This window comes from Ostrinia furnacalis, unplaced genomic scaffold, assembly GCF_004193835.3.
Source record: "Ostrinia furnacalis isolate ACB-3 unplaced genomic scaffold, ASM419383v2 OfSCF1172, whole genome shotgun sequence".
NCBI lineage: Eukaryota > Metazoa > Arthropoda > Insecta > Lepidoptera > Crambidae > Ostrinia > Ostrinia furnacalis.
In genome coordinates, this window is record NW_021131411.1 from 1,552,360 (window position 1) to 1,576,244 (window position 23,885).

At 37.0% G+C, this 23,885-nt stretch overlaps 1 protein-coding gene across 2 annotated transcripts; it reads right to left on the reverse strand.

Moving 5' to 3' along the window:
• Positions 1-292: 292 nt before the first annotated feature.
• Positions 293-23,143, reverse strand: Ca-Ma2d (Ca[2+] channel Muscle-specific alpha2/delta subunit). 2 transcript variants are annotated; one of them, XM_028303014.1, is made up of 19 exons: positions 22,763-23,143; positions 13,633-13,714; positions 12,943-13,053; positions 11,298-11,583; positions 10,693-11,219; positions 9,257-9,476; positions 8,090-8,226; positions 6,428-6,466; positions 6,195-6,341; positions 5,689-5,763; positions 5,141-5,322; positions 4,284-4,487; positions 3,882-4,036; positions 3,328-3,604; positions 2,808-3,105; positions 2,189-2,452; positions 1,821-1,932; positions 844-1,247; positions 293-470 (listed from the first exon to the last, which is right to left on the reverse strand). In XM_028303014.1, exons 1-19 carry the CDS (start codon positions 22,837-22,839, stop codon positions 363-365), a joined length of 3,705 nt encoding a protein of 1,234 aa, XP_028158815.1. In that variant the 5' UTR covers positions 22,840-23,143; the 3' UTR covers positions 293-362. The 2 variants fall into 2 exon arrangements, with proteins under 2 accessions (XP_028158815.1, XP_028158814.1); XM_028303013.1 differs by having other exon boundaries at positions 844-1,274.
• Positions 23,144-23,885: the final 742 nt, after the last annotated feature.

The following is a 23,885-nucleotide window of genomic DNA, read 5'->3' on the forward strand; positions in this document are numbered from 1 at the left end:
CGCGATACCTGCAGATCGCATCGATTTGTATCCCCTATGAGTAGGTCAGCGTGTCACGTCACGTACTCTTTGTAGGTAAAAGAAGTGGCTGCGTTTTCATGTTGAATGCCTACTATAGTACAGCGATTGATAGTGAAGTTTTATTCGGTAGTGCAGTAGTCCTAAACGCGAAGATAAGTTAACTTTTCCAAATATCTTGAAGGTCACCAAGTTTTGAAGTCTAGTGTTTCTAACTTTAATTGATTAGGTTTTAAGTAGGATAAGTTAGGAAATAATAGACGAAACACATAAATAAACAGACGAAAGGTGCAACAAGTTTTATTGCGAAAGTAACAAAGGTACAAATTCTGTAGGCCGTCTACCTAGGCCAGCAGTCGGTACAGGAACGTGGCGATCAGCACCGACGCGGTGAACACTGGCAGGTCGGCGCGGGCGATGCTGCCGATGCCGCATGCTGTTATGTTTCTTTCCTATGGAAATAAAACACTATTTAATATCGATATTTGCGGTAGTTTCAGACTATTTAGTATCTAATAACCATATGTCAGTGAATTGGATTATAATATATTTTTCCACCATTTTCTTGAGCTTTCCACTTACATTGGTATTAGTTGACTTAACTTTGAGTTAGACCACAGGTTAGACTAGCATTAGAAGAATGACAATCGTTTAAATATACTTACTTTAGATTAAAGTATAAAACTAAAAATTCAGAGTATAATTCTCCCTATCACTCATGGCTATCCCTATGGCTCAGAAAATTGGTTTCACCTGTTCAGATAATATGATGACAACTCTCTGATTAATAAAATATTTAAAAAAATAGTAAGAATAAAAAATTACCCCATCATGGTAAGTGAAGCAACCCTCAAGGCGCCTTCTCGTGAGCCCGGCCAAGTCGAGCTTGTGGCAGGGCTCGCGGCTGGTCGTGGAGTTGCTGGTCGGCTGCGGCGTGGTGTTGGGCGGCAGATTGCAGTCGTCCTTGAACTTCACGTACGAATTCTCGATCACCACCAGCAATAGATTCGTCTCCGGCATATACGTGGCCCAGTACCGCGGGTGGCAGTCGCCCGGCTCGTCCTCCGATATCATTTTAATCTCCCCCATTGGATCCAAGAACATCAACTGGTTCAAGATGTATAAGCTGATACGGTGGTCGCAAGAGAAAGGCTTCCTCTCATCTTCATTCCCGTCTTTATTCTCTGCCTCAGGCGGAGGCGGCGGCGTGGTGGTCGTGGTCGGCTCGTCTGTGATTCCCAGGTTTAGATCATAATCTGCGAGCGGAAAGCATGCGGTTGTTGGCATTGCTACGTAAGCGGAAATATTAGTTGTTTACAGAACAGTTGCTGCGACTGAGAGCGTGTCATGCGAAGAGCGCTGCATGATGTTAATACAGGCTCATTCACTTTACCTACACGTTATTTCTATCTCATAGTATTAGTTAACAGTCAACATTTATCTATTACTCATTTACAACTAAACGCCCATAAACATACACACTGTATCTAGAAATGTTTTATGCAGTCAGGTTTCACTTCGGTTGATTATTTTGTGATATCAGATAAATTTGACAGAGGTAAAACCAACTGCGTATAGGTACCTACTTTATCTATAATACCTAGGCTTTGATTAGATGTTGCAAAGCGATATCAAAAGCTAGTTATTTGCTTCTTAAACGACATTATTACAGCTTTATACAGTGTAGGTAATGTTTAGACTAAATAATTAAGTATATGCTCTATACTAAAGTTTTAAGACTAGATTATTTTCCATTTCTTTGAAAGTATGTGTCACCGTCATCTATTCCTGTTAGCACTAACCTTCAAACAGGACGTTCCCATAAACATTCCAATTCCAATTGGGGAAGTCTGTTAAGATAATGACCATCTCTGCGAAGAGCCAACGGAAGAAACTGGTGGCTATATTGAAAGGCTGGGAACATAAAATACAATAAAAATAGTCTGTTAATATGCTCACAAAACAAATTCTGATAATATGAAAGTAAATGATCGTAAAATACAAAATCTGTCTGACCTATAAGATTTAAAAAAGTAGATAAATGTTTTTATCCGTTGTCTAGTACCCAGAGATTCTGATTAGAGAGGATTGTGTAAATTCTCTGAGATATCAAAGTTATAATAAAGAGAGAATTTAACATTTCTTGGTTCTTATCTCGTCAAATACAAACCGTCAAAAACTGCCAAGCGCTATTTCCTTGCGCCTGCAGCTCCTTATACGGACACAAGGCTTGGTAGTTGAACACTTCGACGTGGTCGTATACATTCTTCTTCAGGAATGAAGCGAGCACATAATGCGCGTTTGAAGTCCCCAGTTCTTTATGTACAAGGGCGCCGAAGAATGTGCCGATGTCTTCTTTGTCGCGGGACATGACTACATAGCCCGAACTGTCGATCACGTAGCAGTCGTAGTCAGGGTTGTTACAGTGGAATTGCTGAAATGTTCAACAATTTAGATTACTAATTTGTCTAATTACTGACTAGAATTAACTAGGAACTATGATTTTTCCTGGAGTTTAATTTGTTAACATGAACATCTGAACATGCATAAGATAGTTAGGTACTCTACCAATAAATAAATGAAACTTGATATGAAATGCCGGGCCCCTAATATCATGTGACGTACGGCATAAATAAATAAGAAAAAAGAAACAAAGGTCAAAATTGAATATTTTTACTTCCAATGGAATTTCACATGGAGCAGATAAAAATAAGTAGGTATAAAATAAGTAAGTACCTAAATTACTTATTAAATTTAGAACGCATTATGAAAATGTTTCATTAGCTCACCTCATCCGACGTTCTTCCAGTAATTTCCAAAAATCTCTTTTGGAAACTCAAAAATGAGAACTCAAAACCAACGACAGAAGCGGGTGTTTCAGAATCTCCATCTTTGTAAAATATGGCGTAGCTGGCAGTCATGACTATGTCCCCATTCTTGTCAAATTCCATTCCTTTCTGGACTATTTCGTCTAAGATTGGCAGCGGTGTGGAAATCACTATGGACTCTCTGTTGATCATGTGCTGAAGAACTGCTGCCTTGTACCACGTCTCTTCGATAGCGTTGTAATATTTGTCACCGAAAACTCTGAAATGGGAAAATTAGGTAACCTTTAACAATCCCTAAAGTATACTTGTTTCTTTAATATTTATCCTCTTACTTTCCAACAGTAATTATTGCCAACATGAATGACTAGACATGTCATGAATTCTTTAAAGTTTAAAGTATCTAAGAAAAAGCTTAATTTTGAGTTCAACAATGAGGTTGACTGGAAATAATATAAACATTACTGTATTATGGTTTACATACTCTTCTTTAGAATTCTTCCATCTGTTCCCTTCATCGTCGACCACTTCGTTCTTGTCTTCGTCGAAGATGTAATGCCACCTGGTCAAGCCACTGGAGGTTGCTATGAACCTCACGCTGACGTTGTACTTGGCCGTCAGTTCCACCTCCTCGTCAGAAGCGTTCCACTCTTTGAAGAATGGCGTGGTCAGTTTCGCGTCAAACACCAGTTGCTTCACCAGATCCTCATTACAATAGTAATCGTCTTTTTGCAACTGAGTCGTAGCGTTGCCACAATGAGCTACAAATTATAAAAACTCATAAGTAGTCATTTCATTTTTACAAGTAGGCTTTGAAACAGCACTTTTACACGTCCCAGAATTACCCTACCACTGCTTCGCAACTTCGGGACAATAAATGGGCCAGTGCTGAGAAGCAGCGCAAGAAACTCAGTCATTATTCGGCAATAAGTCATTTTAAAAGTGGTCCAGATTTGGACGTATGGATAATTTTATGCATTTGAAAGTCTATAATAAAAGTATGAGAATACTAAGCATTGTAAATAAAAGGAATCTTACTCTCTAGAGTAAAATTTCGTTTGTCGTCCTCATCAATGTATTGCTTCTTAGTGATGTCGACTTCGTTGTTCGAGAGACGGACCAAAAACGACCAGATCTCCTCCTCCGCATTATCTGACTCGTGACCCTCGAGGTAGTGGTATTTGCAGTAAACCCTGCAATATGTATGATACTTTAACACACGATCAATTTAAGGGCTTAAAAATCTCTCAATAATGGGAGCGGCATGGGAGGGTGTTTTTGTATCGTCAAACATCAGCGAGACTTCAGATCTCCTTCAGATTTATATGGTCTGTCAAGTCATAATATTATGTTAGTGTCACCCCTCCCCCTCACCTCAGGTACTGACTGACCTATAATCAAAATGATAAATAAAACTAACACTATTATTTTGAAACTTACCAATCAGGGTGGACCCTGTAACTGAACCTAAAGTAATCAGTAACGTTGATGCCAGTAAGTTCCTTTCCCTGTTTGGCCTCCAAAGGGTTGTCTTTGAGCAAGAGCTCAGTGTCTCCATAGCCTTTGGGCAGCGAAATGCCCATCGCGAACGGCGTACCCTCTAACTTGTTGAAGAAATAGTCGTGCTGGACTCGCGCTATTCTCCTGGAATTTGAATAATAATAATTTTAATAATTAATCAAATAAGTATTAATAATTTTCATACCTTTTCCTTCGTTCGTTCGTTCGTTTCAGCCAAATGACGTCCACTGCTGGACAAAGGACCTTTTCCTTAAATCTGTCATTTTGTAAATAATATTAAAACTGGTCAAATTAATAAATGTGTTAATATGAAGAGTGAGTGAGAAGAGTGATATGAAGAGTTCTGTTTTACAGTGTAGCTTGATTTTTTTGAGTCACTAAACAAAGACTCCATAAAACATTTACCACCCACATTGAATAGCAAATAGTCTAAAATCTTTTACACATACAATTCCAAATCATGTTAGTAGGCGAGAGCAACTCGCGCTGCGTTCTTATTGAACCTCAAAATGGCGAAAAAAAGGCCTCTATGGTAGAAGAATTACGGGAGTATTCCCACCTCTTGTTTCCACCGCTGCAACTCCTGTATAGCCAGGATTGGTAGCTACAGCTACAGCTTGACCGCCAATAAAAACCCAGCCAGTAAAGGTCAAGTTTGTCCCGGGGGAAAGTTACTGTCATTGGACCCACAACGAAATTAATCAGAACTTCAGAAGAACATAAGAGAAGTTCGAAGTAAAGGTTCGACTTCTAGTAGAATTGTAAAAGTTACCTACCTCATGCTATCATAGTGGTAGAGAACCTTGACGTCTCTCATGTTGCCGTCTTCTCCATTGACCAGCATCTCCCTCAGCGACTGAATCTCCTCGCCGAGGACTCGCGGGCCATTTCCGTCGTCCACTTGCTCCACCTCCACGAAATCCACGCTGTTGTAGTTAGCTTGCAAGGTGTTGTTGATCTGATGAATAATAATTGATTTATTAGATATCATTTAATAACATAGAACTAACATAAAAAGTATCCTCAACCATTAAAAAGTAATCCTCAACCATTAATACCTAACAATATCTTTGGTAAATAATCTAGTAAATTGCCACATTTATTACTTTACAACCTTTGCATAAAAAGCAATAGGTAATCTGAAACTAATGCTGTAACCACAAAATTGGGAAATTTAGTAGTGGCTACGACAGTACAAATAAAGAGCTCGTATCATTCTTCCTTACGAAGATTAGAACGAATCGTGTACCTAATCATATACTTTTAGTACTGAATAGAATGGGATATCCATGTCAATATTGTCGGGTATTATCTCCTTACTTACCGTTGTTATGAGCAAGGGGTGCAGAAGCAGATATCCGTTGTTGCTCACGATAAATGAGTATCCATTTACACCGAGCTGAAACGAGATTAGGTTAAGATTAATGGACATGGGTTTCTTGCTTAGCAATCCGCTGTCTGGAAATGCTTGGAAAAAACATCTGTTACTTTTTGTCGGTTTCACTTAGTTGTATTTTTGAATTCGGTATACTAATAGTGGAACGTGTAGACCAAATCCTCTTTTTTCCTCTGCTAAATTAAAAATGGTTATCCCTCTGCAGTGAAAACTAAATGACCTAATACTTAATGACAATGAGACTAACAATAGGATAAACCGTCGCATTATTAGTGTTTAATTTTGTGCAAGAAAAGTGCAAAGTAAAACAAATATTTACTCCAAACTTTATTTTAAATGTTTCCAATTTTATTCCCTTTTGAACATTAGTACTGTCAATGACAGTTTCATTAAAAACATACTTAATCCACAACAAAAAACAATGTTCCACATACCTGATGTGGTTGTGCTAGCTTGGCTATGCTGTCGATAGGCACGTCAGTACCGGCCACACCGAGCAGCATCGCGTCGTTGTGCTCCTCATTGTACTTGTGATCGAAGGCCGGGATGGCCACTGACGTCACCAACTTGTCCTCATCAGGCTGAAAGATGAATGAAACAATCATTTTTCACCCGAAAGCGGTGAATGTGAAATGTTATTCGATTCCGAATAACACATTTCTTTTACCTTTTTCACGTCTCTGCTAACTCCCCAGAGTGATGTTCTCTGTGAAATGAGAAATAATATAATATTAGATCGTGAGAAAAAGTTTAAAAATGTACATCATATGCCATTATTATGACTGAAAAGATCACACACCATGTAAAATAACTTCATCAAACTTACTTAATAATTTATTTCACGGATAAGTGTTTTAATGCAGTTATTTCACAGTTAGTTCACCGCAGAATAACAGCGTCGTGTTCTGGTTTTATTTACCACACCAGAGCATGACACATGCTGAGCGGTGGCCAATTTTGGTTCTAACTTATACTTGTTTTTTGTTATCTGATTCTGTGTGTTATATTTTTTTAAGTCGGAACCAAATAAATGCTTTTCTTTCTTTCTTTCTTTCTATTTGTTTCGGAAACATCCATGAAGCTCAAAAGGCATAGTACGCCATTATCAGATATTTCTGAGCTCTATATCGGAAATGAGGTCGAGTAAGGCCTACTGAAGCTACCATTAAAATAACGAGGCTCTAGCATCTAGAAGGTTTTACAAATTATACAGGGTGTTAGGTAAATGGGTATATGAGCCGACACTAGCCCATGTTAATAATGGCATATTAAATGGTATGGTGAAGTCAGAAATTTGATATCATCATTTTATTTTATTTTTTAATTTTCATACAAAATAAATTATATGAAATCCGATTTGTATGAAAAATAAAATAATTAAAATGAAGATATCAATTTTCTGACTTCACCATACCATTTATATGACCATGTTAACATGGGCTAGTGTCGGCTCACATACCCATTTACCTAACACCCTGTATATACCTACCTAGTTATAATTTAACATTAAAGCCCATAGTTTGCAAAGTAATATCATATTTAACTTGCAAATAGCAAAGTGTATCTTTTAACAACACTTTTCAAATGATAATGAAGGCCTAATGACTGCTTTTACGACAGAAAAGCGAAAACATAAAGGTAAAGTGGGAGGCTTCTAAACAAGGACGGTGCTCATTTCTTGTTATACTTCAACTTTCTTTGAACATTTTAAATGTGGATTCTGAGCGATTAATGGCCGAAGTTGGGCTCTCTCCATTAATCAAGAATTTCAGATATTAAACTTAAAAGAGTAGAGTCTTGTAATTTTGACTAGAGGGTAAGGCAGTGACCTTATTTCATCCGCTCATTAAAAATGCTGCGACGTTAATTAATATCTTCGGCCACGACATTAAAATTATTATTTATTACGTTTATGTAAAACACTGAAAGATTTATTTGTCGTCATGATAACAGACAACTTTGGACAAGAAACTTGTTGTTATCTTCTAACTTCAGCCGATAACTTCGTCGCCCGCTTTCATGGTATTAAATAATTTGCACTAACTAAAGCGAGGTAGGCAACCTTGGCACCTACATAGTTTCTTGTGCAAAGTTTGTCACCCTTGAATCACCTATTTTGGATTAGTAAAAATTCATCCTATACAGAAAAGAAGTAGAATACAAATGAAGCGAAAAGGGACGGCTATGACAAAGAAAAATCTACATTTACAATGTCGTTAATGTTAGATAATTCAAAGAAGTTGCCTCCGATCTGATGTTAGATAACTATGTGCTTAACGAGATTGTAATCTTTAAAACCATAATATAATGTATTCATCGTATATTTTACCGTGTAATCGATATTGGCGTGGGTCCAGGTGGGCGGCGGTTCGTCTTTCGCGAGGATCATGGGGCGAGCGATCACGTTGATGTACTTCAATACTTGCTGCTGCACCTCTTCTACAGAATGAATGTGGACGAAGTAACCTATAGGGTGACAAAATTACATCAATCAGGTAGGTATCAGATACCTACATTCTATAAATTGAAACATAGTTCCTATAACAACATACTTATAAGACGTTAATGTTTACTTTGATGTGCCGTCAACCATGTATGTTTCAATTTAGTACGGCCGCCAATTACCAATTGATTGACATGTTTTTAGTCGAAAGTTCAAAATTAATTGGATTATTTTGAAGTCGGTTGATGTGCTGGTGACTATTCAATATTCATACCAAACCAAGTTACTTAATTAAATACGATCAAACGTATCTATTTCGATTTATCGACTGTGACAAACACAACCAACATTACTTTTAACCTTCATTCCAAGAAACCCCTTGTTATAATATTGTTTTGTATTATTCCCATCCCTTTTGCTTCGTGAATAGATTCAAATGACAAAGTAAATTTTGTTCCACTAAATATTCAAAGCTTACTACCCACCCTACCCACTCACAGTTAAACTTGTGAGCGAATAAAATCAATGTAGCAGTTTGCGGGATTTATCAAGGATCCTCCGCTTATACTTAAGAGCGTTTACGTCTAGCGTGGCATGTCAAGTTTAGGTAATTTCGATGCTATTTTTATTCACACTAAAATAATTGTGACTGTGTGCGTGTTCTCACGCTCTATAGTCAAACCAAAATACTTTGATCCACCATAGTAAAAGTGTGCCAGGCTGTCAAGTGACAGCTCAAGGAAACTATAAAATATTCAAATCTTCCAACACCGACTCCATAAATTATAAATCATGGTATACATTTAGAGATTGCAATCCGNATCATACTGCCGTGATAATTAAGCTTCGTAATAAACCTTGACTTTTGCCTAGTTAGGTACGTTTTTCCGTCATTATCTACTTTTTCTTTATTTGATTGTTACCACACAAAAAAACATATTTTGCTACTGAAGGCTTTTATCTCTGTAAGCGATATATTTATTGTCTACCCCTGTAAAACATACTTATGTATTAGGTATTATTATTTAGATAGGCACATTTTTAAATTCTTACCTCTATTCAAGCAAGCCATCCACTGTATCTCCCGGACATTAGTGACCTCTTTTCCAATGAGGTACGTGAACACCCTGACCGGGATGTAGGTGACGTTGCCCACCTTCTCCCGGTTGTATTCATCGAACACCTCCGTGAGGTTCCCGGGCACATAGTCCGTGATGACCATGACCAGCTGGTTGCAGCCCTGGGTGCTGCTCACGCTGCAGTTGGACCTTCTCTAGTGAAAGATAGTTGTGTTAGAGAAATTGAATCAGCCAGCTTGATTTCATGTTAAAGCTAAATTTTTTGTCACCAATTAGCTAGTAAGTAATAGCTGTGTTAATAGTGTAATTATTATGTGCTTTACTTTTAGTAAACTTGTACTATTTTTGTGTTTTATATTTTAGGTTGTATTTGACATTCAGTACACACACTCATACTCATACGTACTCACACTGAAATGGGAATTTCATTTTCAGTGATAAATGTATGAGTAACTTTTTTGCCGAATACAAATTTTACTGTACATACTTGGTAATAATAATTAACATAACTGATAACATAAACGTTAAGTTTTCCTATGTAAAAAGGTGTTAAGGCGCCATTTGCTTTATTCGATACATGCTCAAATCCAGTGTATTTAAATATCTTTATCAATACGACACAAAATAACAGCAGATTTGTATACTAAAGTTAAAATTAAGCACTAAAGCAGATCGAGCATGCTTTTACCCTCAACGGAATCAGGTCAAAAGCTCCTAACGAAGTTTGTTTTATTACATCTCACGGGACCTAACAGCCATGAAACTTGTAATACACATAACTTTACTGGAATATTTTGTGACCCGCTGAATTAAATTGATAACATTCACTTCGTAAATAAGTAATTATTAGATTGTCATATCCAGAAACGAGTGCGGCTGACTAGGCTGTGGTGCCAACATTGTGGCTGGCTGCGTATGACAGGCCTCGTTGGCAATTCGAAAGAAAATATTTTGTAACAACAGTACCTCTAGGTAGGAAAAACTTTCGAGTTCGTTTCGTTGCGTATTCAAAGTGTCATCGAAAAATTTTGTATGAAAAATTAAACAGCGCCCCCTATATTATAGCCGCCCTAGGGGGCGCTGTTTAATTTTTCATACAAAATTTTTCGATGACACTTTGAATACGCAACGAAACGAACTCGAAAGTTTTTCCTACTAGAGGTACTGNGAGGAACAGGCTATGTATTTACTTAACGTTTTTCCGTTAGGTACGTTTACGTTTTTTACATCGAAAATGAAGGTCTTATAACGAATAAACGCGATACATAAAGCCTAGAGACCAAAAGGTTTTTCCAAGAAAACTTTATCGCTTAGTTAAACGGTCTTTAGTACCGTAACGTTTCGAGTAATTTTCCTGCTGTGGCCTTTTAATACTGAGAATAAAGAAAAATATTTTTATAGAAAACTTACCGCCTTGAGAGTGGTAAATGCTTTTATGTAAGCCGCAGTCAGGTTGGCGTTGCCTTCCAAAGGCACTTTATGGACCTTGCCGTTGTCTTTTGGCTCTAAAGTGTCCGTGATTGTCTTTAAGTTTTCTGGAGTGGCTTGCACTAGGCCGACGAAACAAGTGACTACTTCTTTTGTGTTGTTTTTGAAAGTGTAAACGTTTACGTAGTCGTTATTGGATAACGTGTCTAGAAGTGAACGGAGCGTTCTTCTCGCCACGTAGTTTTTGAATCCGGTCATGGACCCTGATACATCGAAAAGAATTATAACGTCTTTGGAGCATGTAGCTGCTTCAATGTACCACGACTGCACTCTGCAATCGTACGTGTCCACAACCTTCCTGTTGTTCCAGGGCATGCCGGGATAAAAGCGTAGTATGCCGTGCGAGCTACCGAAGTACTGCCAAGCTAAGGACGGGTCTGATTTGTAATTATTTATAAATATTTCGTTGAGGCCTTTTGACCATAAAATTGCATTTAAAGCGTCTCTCTCTGAAACAAATAAGCTCAAATTATAACTCTATTTCTCAAAAAGTCGTTGCTAAACTTTAAGTAGAAACACTAAAATACCTTTATAGTAAATATTTGTGGGTACATGTACACAGCTTATATTAGTATTAACACTTATGTCATAAAAGTGCGAGTCTTTCTCCAGCTGGACCTCCATGTAGTTGGAGTTGTTCTTGGCGAACTTAGGGATGTTGGTATCATCATCTTCATCAGCGACGTCAGCGAGGTCTTCGTACTGGAAGCGGGAGTACTTGGCAGAGCAGTAATCGAAGTCATTGTAGTCCTTGTCTTCTGTTATTGTGTAGTTGAACTCCTTGGCCAGCTTCTGCGCTGTTGCATGAATGCACTGGAAAAAATGATTCAGTTATTGACGTGATTATAATAAAATAGATGTCTGGTAAATGGATTGTGACAACCCTGTGCCTCTAGACTCTAGCTAGAGAATATAGCAATCGTCATAGATTCGTTTCGATGTAATCGCCTTGTTTGGTCCAAGTTGGTTATAGAATCGAAAATGAATTCGAATGTTGAATCTCAAATCGAATTAGTATTATGTACACACGACAGCACATCAGGCTACTACCCATTTTTGTTTCAAACTCGCCCCTATTACAATTGCACAAAAACCCACAGTGGTAACGTTGACGTGCCGTCGTCTGTACTTAATTAATTAATGCTATATAGACTTTATCAGTCAGATATTATCACTTATCACCTACCATAAAAGTATGACATGATTTAATCAGATTATCAGACGATGGCCTAACATAGCCACCGAAGCACGAAATTGTCTTTCTTATCGGGAAATCAGGTTGATCCAAGTCTATAAGTATACCTTACCACATTGTAGTCTATCTCCCGCCCACTTGTAACCGGTAGCCTAATCTAATTTTGTATCTTTAATTAACGTCTATTCTGTACCAAGTATCTACTAAAGTAAACTAGCATTGTATTTACCAAAACCGAGTCTCATTGAAGAAGCCCTACAACATCTACTACTATGCACACCTTATAGAAGTTCCAACATGCAAAAAAGACTCAGTAGGTACAAAATATAATAACTAAAACAAAACAAAAACTAGTCGCAACCTTTGAAACTTTAATCAAAAACTGTATAATAATATTCCTAGCAAGATGTATGAAATCCCAACCGTAATAACTTTCACTCGCTTCCGAAGTTGTGCTAAAGACCCGACTTCCCTTCCGTCAACGCTCTCCCAGGGGAAATTAGCCTAATCATAATATAATTTAGAACCAAGGACTTTAGTAAATATTAGTTTCATGGACAGTGGCATATCTTAAGTTATTCCAAAAGAACCATAAAAGTAATGATAAGTTAGTTAATAACGAAACTCATTTAAAACTATTATACAATGATATTTTTTCGTCTACCTAGATCAGTTATTTTAGATAATGTGACGAGTTTTCAGTTCGATCACTTTCCAACATCTTCAATTTATCGAATACAAATCTGTACCTAAACAAACACTGTCTAAAATCCCAAGTAAAGTAACTTAACAATTCACAAAAAAAATCTTTTCAATTGCTTCCATTACTAAGAAACTCGTAGCAACTCGACTACAGATGTACTACGAATAAAAGACTACGAAGTAGTCGTAGACGTAGTTTTTAACATTTTGCTATTTACTTTAACGCCGCAATTTTGTCGTCCCCGGGCAGTCGGTAAGTTAGAAAAAAAAATTACCTTAACAGCTTTAATTTTTCTTGTCAACATTGTGCTGACCGAGCGCAGAGAGGACTCTAATATGAGTTTTCCATTTTTCTTCTTCACGCTCGCGTTCATTAACGTGTATTTCTGAAAAATAAACACCTCCATTATTTTAGGAAGTTTGTTGAAAGCATTACTTGTTTTAACGAGTAAAGTTGTTTCAAGAGTGTTTCTTAAGAAGAGAAGAAATTGCGGCAAGGAAAATCAATTTACCTTAAAACAGAGCTATCGTCTAAACATAATTTGGGTAAGTTAATTGAACCCAAGCTTTTAACGAGTAAATTAACATTGCTTAACCGATCTTAAATTAACATTAGTATTAATTTGATATTTAATTAACAACATTATTAAAACAATTGCCAACTATAGCGTAAATAATGACCAACAGCCACACAAAAACAAATGAACGTCAAATATGATTTCAGTGATAAAAAAGAAACGGAAAAAACCAGCCAGTAATTTTCTTTTTTATTACGTTCAAAGTAACAAGCAAAGAGGTTCAAAGGTTGGCAACGAATAATATTTCAACAAATGCAAATGAGTGCGGAATTTCTCCATCTAACTTGTTGATGTCGCTTCGCCGCAACTTTCAGTTCTAATTTTCTTATTTACTTAATATTTCTATTGTATTTTGTAAAAGATGCAGAGAGAGGAGTTTATACTTACACTCCTAATTTTGTCTGATTTTGTTAGAGCTTCGCTGAGTTGCCATAGTTCTCTACCCAGGGTCCTCGCCCATGCTTTGACTCTGGAAAGAAAAATACATAATTAAAATTTATTGCTTTTTCAAAATGTATTTAAAATAGTAATGAAAATATCGTAGACAGAACACTCCCAGTAATTGTTTCGAAAACAATTTTGAAGAATGGTATGAAAACTTTAGACTTGAGCCGTAGTGTTAACCCCAGATCAAAGACTACGAGTGAGTATGTTATGCTTACATTAAAAGTCACGTAAAAAACCTTCATATTTACTTAAGCCCTAAACTCTGTGAACTACGGGCTACAGCTAAGTTAACATCACGCTTAAATAATATTTTCGTTTCCACTGGACAGTTTAAGCCAGTGCTCAAAAGCTCAGTCGGTAAACTTCGACGCTCCTCGCTAATTTATGATAATGGACTTGGACACTTTTATTCCGAAGCACGAAAAATTATGTAGTGGTTAGTTTGCACGGTCGCCTGGATCGATACTGTTCGTGTGAAAAGTTTTAGCGGGTAGTCTCTACACTTGCTGGTAAATTAATTAATAAGTAATCATAAGATTAATTCAAAATATCAACAGGAATCCTTTTAATTTAAATAGTAAGCTTCAAAATACAGAAGGTATTGTCGCTCAAATAAAGACCCTTTTTTCATTAAGATGGTATAATATGCAAAAACATCCTCCTTCGTTCTTATGAAAGAGATAAGATCCATCGATAGGGGCACAGTTTGGTTAACGGCTTTCTTTGTCGTCGGGAAAAATAGGACGCTTGCCAAGTTCTGCTTAACAAAGCAACGAACTCGCCAAGAGCGACTCTCTAATTTGTCTTTTCACAGCAAATTTTATTGTTCAGAGGTCTACTGCTAATACCCTTCACTTTGAAATCTTAGACTCATGATAATATATGTAAGTATACGAGTATTACAATCTGATTTTACATCGCTGATGCGAATTCAGTTTTCAGTGGACCGACTATAAATAAATATGAAATCAACTTAGATGTCGATCAACATAGATAAATTGATTTTTTGAGACAAAATCTATAAATGTGATTTATACGAGTAGGTACATTTGGTGAATCTGCTTTCAGAAATAATAGGTAAAGCCTTGAAATAATTCAGAAACTCTGAATCGGATTAAAAAATTAAATAGAATAAAGCTATCTAATGTGATTGAGTTTTTATTTTGTATAAGAGAAGAAACGGACATGTAAGTTACCTTATGGTAAACGATTCTGTAAAAAGCATTATGGTTGAAAGTGGTCAACCAACACACACTTCATATCTTTTCTACTTAAAAATAAAAAATATTATATTTTAATGCAAATAATCTTATCAAGAAAATTGCGACTTCTGTTTGCGGGGCCAAGATGTCGACAGATGTGGCAAGGAAACTTTAATAACTTAAGGTATTGTTTTTCCTAGAATTATGAATCAAAACTCTTTCTTCAGCGCTGTACTACTTACACAATAAAAGTACTTAGTTATTTAAGACTTCAGGTTTTTAATAGAATTTACTTAGGTGCGCTCGCATCCAGGAGCGGCGCAGGACCAGTCTTTGTGGAAATCCTTGGGTGAGGCCTTTGTCCAGCAGTGGACGTCTTTCGGTTGAAACGAACGAACTTAGGTATACCTACCTAACTGTAGGTACTTACCCATGCTTACCCCAAAAAAGTGTGTATTTTTATTTAGATTTCCACCAAATTACAAAATCTAATATACCCACATTTATTTTCGTCGCCAATTCAATTTGAGTCGTTTGCGTTTATAGCGCCAATTTGGCGTCATTCATATTACGGCGCGTATCTACCTGTGGCAATCTATAAAATATGGACGAAGTTCTCGCCCGGGAACGCGCGACCTGACTCGTACGTTTCACAGGACGGTCCCTATATTAGCGACGACGTGAAAAATCTGCCCTTATATTTCTGTTGGTGTAGGTAATTTTGGGACAACACCTGACAGGCTTTTAGAGGAATGTAACGCTTGCTGAATAATATTTATTTGAGGTGATCACAAAAGCGTAGGACGGTACGATAGAGTGAAATTAAGCCTACTACCCAACAAACTGTGTTTTATTGTGTAACGATGTTTGTGGTTTAGAATTTATAACTACCTACTTTATATTGCAATGGCACTAATGCTCGCAACTAAAGGAACATGAAATATCGGAAATGACAAAATATTCTTACGAACAGCAATAATAATATTAGGAGTGAGACGAAGAAGAAATGCAAATAGAAATGTCTTCCTTCCTCGTCAGAACAAATAGAATTATAGGAACACTACCCTATGATTGCTTTTTCGTTTTATTTATTTTTTGATCACTCCGTGTAATTTGTAATATTTGCACATCGTATGTAGAATAGGTGTTTTTATAACCGTTTGTAACCGTATTCTGGCAAATAAATGATTCATTATATTATTGTTATTATTTGCTTTAGGGATTTTGTTAAAGCCAAAAAGATTATTTTATCAAGCCCACCCTGCGTATTAATACCGATTTAAGATTAAAACGTCTCATATTTTCATCATGTTTGCCGTGTCACGTAAGCTGGGGCCAAACTCCGTAAAACGATTTAGGTATTATATTCGGCTTTTTCATCATAATATTTTTTTCTTGGGCAAACCTCAGACCTTATAAAGATTACGAAGTCTCTCTTCAGATTGTTTGGTCGAGGTCTAAAACAAAAAGAGAGTTGGTATAGTTACTTTTCCTAGGAAAGACTTATTTTACCTAGCACATAGGCGATTATCACACTGCCCCGCGCTCCGCCGCGGTCCGCGTGATTTCATATAAAAAATCCCGCGCGCAGACGTGTTGTCAGTGTGTTGTGCCGCGCGTGTTTTCTATACAAACTGAGGTATTTGCATACAATGATTAAATCTGTCGTCCCGCGTACCGCGTCGGAGCGCGGCGCAGTGTGATAATCGCCATAAAAATGTATTTTACCCTTAACCTTTGACTTACAAGTTCAAATATGCCAAGTAAGGTAGGAAACTTACTAACTCTACTATTCACTAAAATTTTATTTTATAGACTCAAGGGGTCATCCATAAAGTACGTCACACGTAAAGAGGGGGGGAGGGGGTCGACAAAGTGTGACATGGTGTGACAAGGGGTGGGAGGGGTCCTAAGTTTCGTGACATCACATTTCAATTGTTTCAAATATTCGATATAATGTTGATTTCATAAAAAAGTACTTAGTTAAAATGGAAATAAAACTAATTTCGGAACTGCTGTTGATTTAATAATTTTTCGATGTGAAATTGCAAAACATGTGACGTCACACAGGGAGGATGGGGATCTCAGAAATGTGACCACCTGTGACAAGGACGGAGGGGGGCTCAAAAAATCATGAAATTCGTGTGACGTACTTTATGGATGGCCCCCAAGTTTGATATTAGCGACGACCTTTGAACGATGTAGGTACTCCTACATTCATACAACTCCTACATGTAGGCCTAGGCACCTGCTTTCATTCTAAGTATAACTCCAATATAATTGAAAGCTTTTTGTAGCATGTTTCTTCCAAAAAAGCGTGGGTAGAGCCGATAGTCATGATAAATAATTTTATCTACGATATCGTCGACAATAGCTATTGTGGCAGTCCCATCATTTCTTAGCTGGGACGAGGTACTCGGAACAATGCCGTGAAACATATATGATGTTCACACCCCAGGGAGCCTCGTGCGATCCTTTCATACATATTACAGAACACTGGCGCCATTAGGAACGGCATGGCTTGGTAATATTCTTTTCAATAACATCAGAATGTTGGTTACCTACCTATGTATTTCACATAAATAGGTAAGAGTCCTTACAAGTTTGGAAAAATGTAGGTCTTCTAATACTTTATAATCTTTTGACAATTGTGGTTTTAAAAGCGACTTACATTTCATAATGCATATTACACTGGGAGAAGAATATTTTTAGCAACGGTTAAACTGTATTAATCGTGACTCTGTTATGTTTGATCTAGCTGCATTTAACTTTACAGACAAGAAACACGCTAACGTCATGGGACTTGCCGTCACTGAATGCAACTTATCTCAATTTATATGCGAATAGCATGGTATGTCTAGCTTAAAGCTAGTATAAATACTAAAGTACTAAACCCAAAGTAATCAAACTTTCAAAACGACAGCTCTAGACAGCGTAACATGCTCATAGGGCACGCGATGTCATGAAAGATGTTTACACGCTAGAGCGACTTTCCAAGACTCGCCAGATTTAAAAAGGGCTAGATTAATACCCCTACGAAGCATGTATACGTCTACGACTCTACGTAATCACTGTATAAGTCTACGTAAACGCCAGTCAGCAATCAAGCCTACAAAGGAGCTCCCCACCGTGACGTGTTTTGTAGCATCAAACGTGTATAGAAATTGTGAGCTCATTATGAATGATGCTCGACACACAAGGGCCATCCTTTGCAAGTTCACTCGTGCATTTTCTAAAACTAATAAAACTAAGCCTTTGATGTTACTATTAAACTATTATGAACGTGAAAGTTTAGAAGAAATATGTTTGTTGCTACATTACACAAAAACTACCCACTGGACGAAATTATGAAAGTTTATAAGGTTATACTTCGGCAAATATGCTATTTATAAAAGGTTTAGTTACCTAGTACTTTCGTAACGAAAAAGTCGCAGGCAAAACTACACAGTATAAAGCAAGTTTGTTTTGTACCCCTAATAATATTCCAGGTATAGCTCGGGGCTGTGATCTTATCAAAGTAAATGTGTGGATAATGTGAATGGTATCAAAATTTTAGTCAGGCATTTTAACGTTTCATATTACATGGTAGAAAATATACTCAATTCAAACAACACACAACTTGTTTCAGAGTTGTGATTGTGAAACAACCTTGTGTTGGTTTAACTTGGTTAAGGCTGAGTTGCACCACCTAACTATAACGATAACCGGCGCTTTTTGTATGGAGTTTGACAGATTTTTGACATTAGTCACAGTTAATATAAGATAGTGCAACCCAGCCTTAAGCTTTTGGTGTGCATTTTTAAACCATTCTCGTGTGACTCGTAGAGCGGTGGCGAGTAGTTTAGCTGCTAACATTTATTTCGAAGTTGGAACGAGTTGAACATGCTTACGTTAATAAATTACTCTGTTGGTTGTCCGCTTTTTAGTTTTACTTGAGTTTTCTGATGGATCAACCTTAATAAATCGTTACCGTAGACGATTATTGTCAAGCCAGAAGACTTAAGTAATTAGTAATTAGAAAGAGGATTTAAATATCAATTTAATCCTTTTACTTAGTCTTGTCTTGGAACACGAGTTTAATCGTAATTTCCAATTAAGCTCTCAACAAAGAAAATATTTGTAATAACACTTTAATAACTTAAATAGGTAGAAGTTTAAACGTAAACAATAAGTCCTTGGAGTTAAAGAACAAAACTTTGTGGAAAATGTTTTCTTCGAATTCCAAACATCTAAAACCTCCTAAACTTGATGAAACAAAGCGATGTCGATTTGTGACTTATAATGGGCGTAAGATCGTTTTACTGATTTTAACACGTTGTTCAAATGTCCCGTGGGCGTCGATACTCCCCAATTACAGGAATCGATTACGATGCCCTGGAGGAAATTGCAGGTTCCGAATGGTTTATGATCAGCTTTTACTTTGACAGTTGAGTACAGATACAATTTAATGAAATTGAACATTTATTTATTGATATTAACACCCTAACGACCGCATAATGTTCATTTATTGGTAATCTGCCATTTGCATGATTACTTTGATGTTAATGAGATCAAACGAATTAGTAAAATCGATTACATACGAAACCGTCGTCCTGAAAATTAGATTATATCCAATTTTATCATGCTTTCTTTATACTCTTATACTTCAAAGAAACTGCTTTGTCGTAAATAATGCATATAGTAGTTTAATTTTATATTTTTCTGTAGATTTAGCAGCAACAGTGTATTTTCACGATACTGACAGTTACGCATTGCAGTGTGTCTACCATGAGTTTACGTTAGGTGTGCTCGCTAGCGAAAACGTCAAAAATCTCTATGGAGATTTTGTTTCTTGAAAGTAGCCGCTAGGGGCGCTGCACAATATGTCATACAATTAATGTCATTTTTTTACGCAGTCGCTAGCGAGCACACGTAACGTAAACTCATGGTAAGCACACAGGAGTATGTGCGCCGCCTCGCTGAAGAGCGCTGCGTTGCAGATGTTCTTGATAGAGCAGACTACAGCGGCCGCACATGAAATGAATCACCTGTTTTTATTATTTTATCTAGGCATATGTATTTATAAATGTAATGTTCGAAGGTCCATAAATTGAATTTCGACACAAGTGTAGTAGGTGTACTTTCCTTCCTAATTGTATAGGTATAAAACTCGCGATGTATGAAGCAGAAATAACTGCACTTAGTCATCAAAACCTCTCCCAAACTGTTCTACAACTATCCAACCACATTCAGTAAATTAGAACAAACTACTGTTACATATTGATATAAGCAATTTGTTCTATAAATATCCGTATAAGTTCCCATTTCCGAATATTGATTACGACTCCCAAAGGAGAACCGCAGATTCCTACGTTAATATTAGTGACCGACCGAATATTCGTTTTCGTTTTCGTTTTCGGCCATTTTCGGCCAAAAAATGGACATTCGGCCATATTTTCGTTTTCGGCCAAAAACCAGCCGAAGCTTCGGCCAAACCGAATATCAGAAATACGTGAATAAGATGGGGACGTTTATCGTTCCGATATCTTCGGGAGTGAATCTAATGCACTCATGGTTCCAATCAGACTTGAACGGATGCGGTATTGTCACACTCGTTTGAAGTTTTGAAGTGAGGTTACGTTGTAAAGGGTGTCCAGCGAAAATTTTCCAAGTTCAAAATCGAATACAAATAAAACCAAAGAGTTTTCATTAAGTTTAATTGTTTCAAAATTGAGTCTAATGCGGATTTGNGTTAATATCGGCCGCAAATATTTGCCGGTTCACTACGGCCATGAAAAACGCCGTCTGTCGAATTCACTTTGTTATTTGGTCACGACCGTTGCCTGTTTCACGTAAAAATGTTCGTGGGTATACCGTAAATAATGACAACGTTACAAAGTAAAATGATATCTCTTATAATGGAATGGAACAACGAAATTAATTTCCTTGTTTTGTTAACTTGGCTGTTATTACAGAATAACAAGCCCTTTGAAGGAAAAAGTATTTTATATTGTGTGTAGATACCGTAAATAGCCTTTATTTGATTAAGTAAGCGAAATTTTGGATCGGTACAATTAAGCAATAGTTTCAGTACTAATTGAACAGAATGTACTTAATCAGGCCGAAACTTAATTGATGAGGCCAAACAGTACCACCTACCTGAAATTAATAAACGCTTAGTTATCTTGATTAATAGATAATCTAATCAGTAATGGGAATCATAATCACCAATTACGCGTAAAATGCCTACGCAGAAAGTTTATAATCAAATATTGAGAACGAGGGAAAAGCGTTACGTCAGTAACGCCTGTGTTAATGTAGAAACGGAATTATGTAGAAAAGCTAACTTTAAATTTATATCGCATTGCCAAAACGTAACTGCTTAGTGCCACTTAAAGTTTATCCTACAAAGGAGAACCAATTTGGAAAATATTTTCTTGACTTGAAACTACGAGCAGGTATAACATGTATTATTTTCGTGAATTTTCCCTTTCTTTGTTTGTTGACAAGCGATACGGGTTGGCAGACCTTCTCAAATGTATCTTTGAACTTCAACACTCTCTATTTCACTTCCGTTCTATTAGATATGTCTATCAATTACTTACCTGTTTCAGCTCGGGAAGAACGTAAAAGGATATCCGAAAGCTGTCACCTCCATGAAAATAGATTGACTGATGGGTGGCTCATGCATCATCCTTGTATCGGAGAGTTTCGACGAGACTTATCTATTAAATTGACAATATTCTTCATACCTACCTACCAAATGCCACCTATGTTCCTACTCTACGTTACCCATAACCGACTAAAGCAAGTAAATCGAATCAAAATATTTATTAATGCAGTGGTAATAGCACTGAGTTTGAAATCAAAGGTAGAGTCGAACGAAATTGAATGAAAGTCAAAGTGGATCGAATCGAGCCACGATTGAATCAAAGGCGGGCAGGTAAAATACATTATAAAGGGTTGACATTCGCTGTCCGTAAGCTAACAAACGACGTAAATAAATCATAACAAATCTATACCTACATAACTCGTACAAAATCTTTATTTCCTCAATTTTCTTTGACAATAACGTTATTTTAGATAGATGTTTTCCCGGGTTTTTTAGAATAATATTAGTGAGTAAAGTCAAGTAGGTAGAACTCCGGAAAAAGTTGGGTCCTAAAAGATAAATGATGTTGACCTTCATAAATTCTAATTTGTGGGCTTGCGAACTTGCGATAGCGTGGTGCTTTCGCTTTAATACCTACCCACTACGTTGATAAAAGATAAAAGCCATACTCAAGGACATTATGCATAATTTTTTCACCAAAAATATGCAGGATTTTTCTTTGATGGGATGCTACAGCCTATATATTTTATCACCCATTATATACTGTTTCAATATATCTATGATTATCTACATATTAAGTTGTCATTAAGAAACCATAATCTTAACTCCGAAGCTCTAAAACAATAGTTTAAAACTTTTATGTTCGTGCAAATTGTTTTAGGCCCAAAAACATTATATCCAAAAAATTGTGATCTATAGTTTTAATGAAATTAGTTTTACATCATACATATGTTTAATCCTTCAGCAATCAATTATTAAAAGTACTTATGCTGAACTTCTGCGGAATCCAACGAGCCGAATTCCTAATTACTATTCAGAGTTTATATTTAGAAAAACAAAATGTGCTACCAATAGCTCTGGTGAGGTGTTTAAATTACATACAATGCTTTTGGTGAATCAGACACAAACAACCACGAAAGTGCCAAATTTCAGCAGTTTTAAATACATTCTTGAATAATCTTTAAAGGCGAATGTTTGTTATGAATTTGTTGCTAATCGGAAAGCCAATGAGCTGAAATCATGCACCTATTATAGAAAACATAGTCTATATACTTACATGTCACCTTTCCAGGCCGGTACTGGCTCCGGAATCACACAAAACACCAGAAGAAGAATCAATCTGATGCATTGCATTTCGATGACTCACGCGCACCCGTCCGGGTGCCGCGAAATTATTACGCGTTAAGGCACATCGTTACTTTATTTTGTTACTTTTAAGGCTACCACGTTAAATCACTACTAATACATATTTTGGGTAAACACGGAGCTTTATAGGAAGGCCACTACGAAGCGAATGCACTATTAGAAGCTATAAATAGTTTGGGAGTTTTTAGTTAAATTAACAACACTTGTGTTCACAACGCGGTTTCTTTGAGTTTTGTTGCGGCGCGGGGTGCGGGGCGGCCGCGGCGTCCGTGGCGTGGACGCGTGTGCCCTGTGCGACGCACGTGCTGCGTCTATTTCTGGGCGGGCGGCGCGGCCGGCGACTTCGGGCGGCATCGAGCGAACACCAACTAGGTCGAGCGACCGATCGCCAGCTAACTCCACGCTAGCGAGCTTTCACTACGACACATGCGGGCGAAACGCTTCCTTATCGCCACCGCAACTGAGTTGAACTTTCCAACTCAACTTTCGAATGAAAATGATAGCGATTACGAATACGTTACATCGCCACTCATACTTTGCGTATTCAAAACTTCTCTTCTAAATCACGAAGTGTGGAACTGGGTACTCTATTTCCTATTTGGTCCAAACCCATCCGTAATCTCTGTAAATATTTGCGTAACTAATAGGACGGTCAAACTTTAGTAGATCTGTTAGTTTAGGTAACAGATTAATTTAAATATACGAAGTTGATAGTTTACGCCTTGTTGGGTAAGAGGATTATGAAAACGAGGCAGTAACACGGAAGTGTTTATCGTTTTAACACAAAATAAGAAACAAAATAGTGTCTTTTTATTGTTTTATTGAAAAGTCTGTCTTTGTTTACATTAAAAAGTAAAGCAAAAAAGCTCTTACTTACCGTAATTTTCTCAATATGAACTTAAAATATAAAAAAATAAACTCAACTCGTGAACTCCTCAGAAAACTTTTAAGGCAAAAGTTTAATATTCTCTTTCGGACGCGTCGTATCTCATTTTGTCTGTAACATTCATAGACTTCTTGAGAACTGTCGTCAA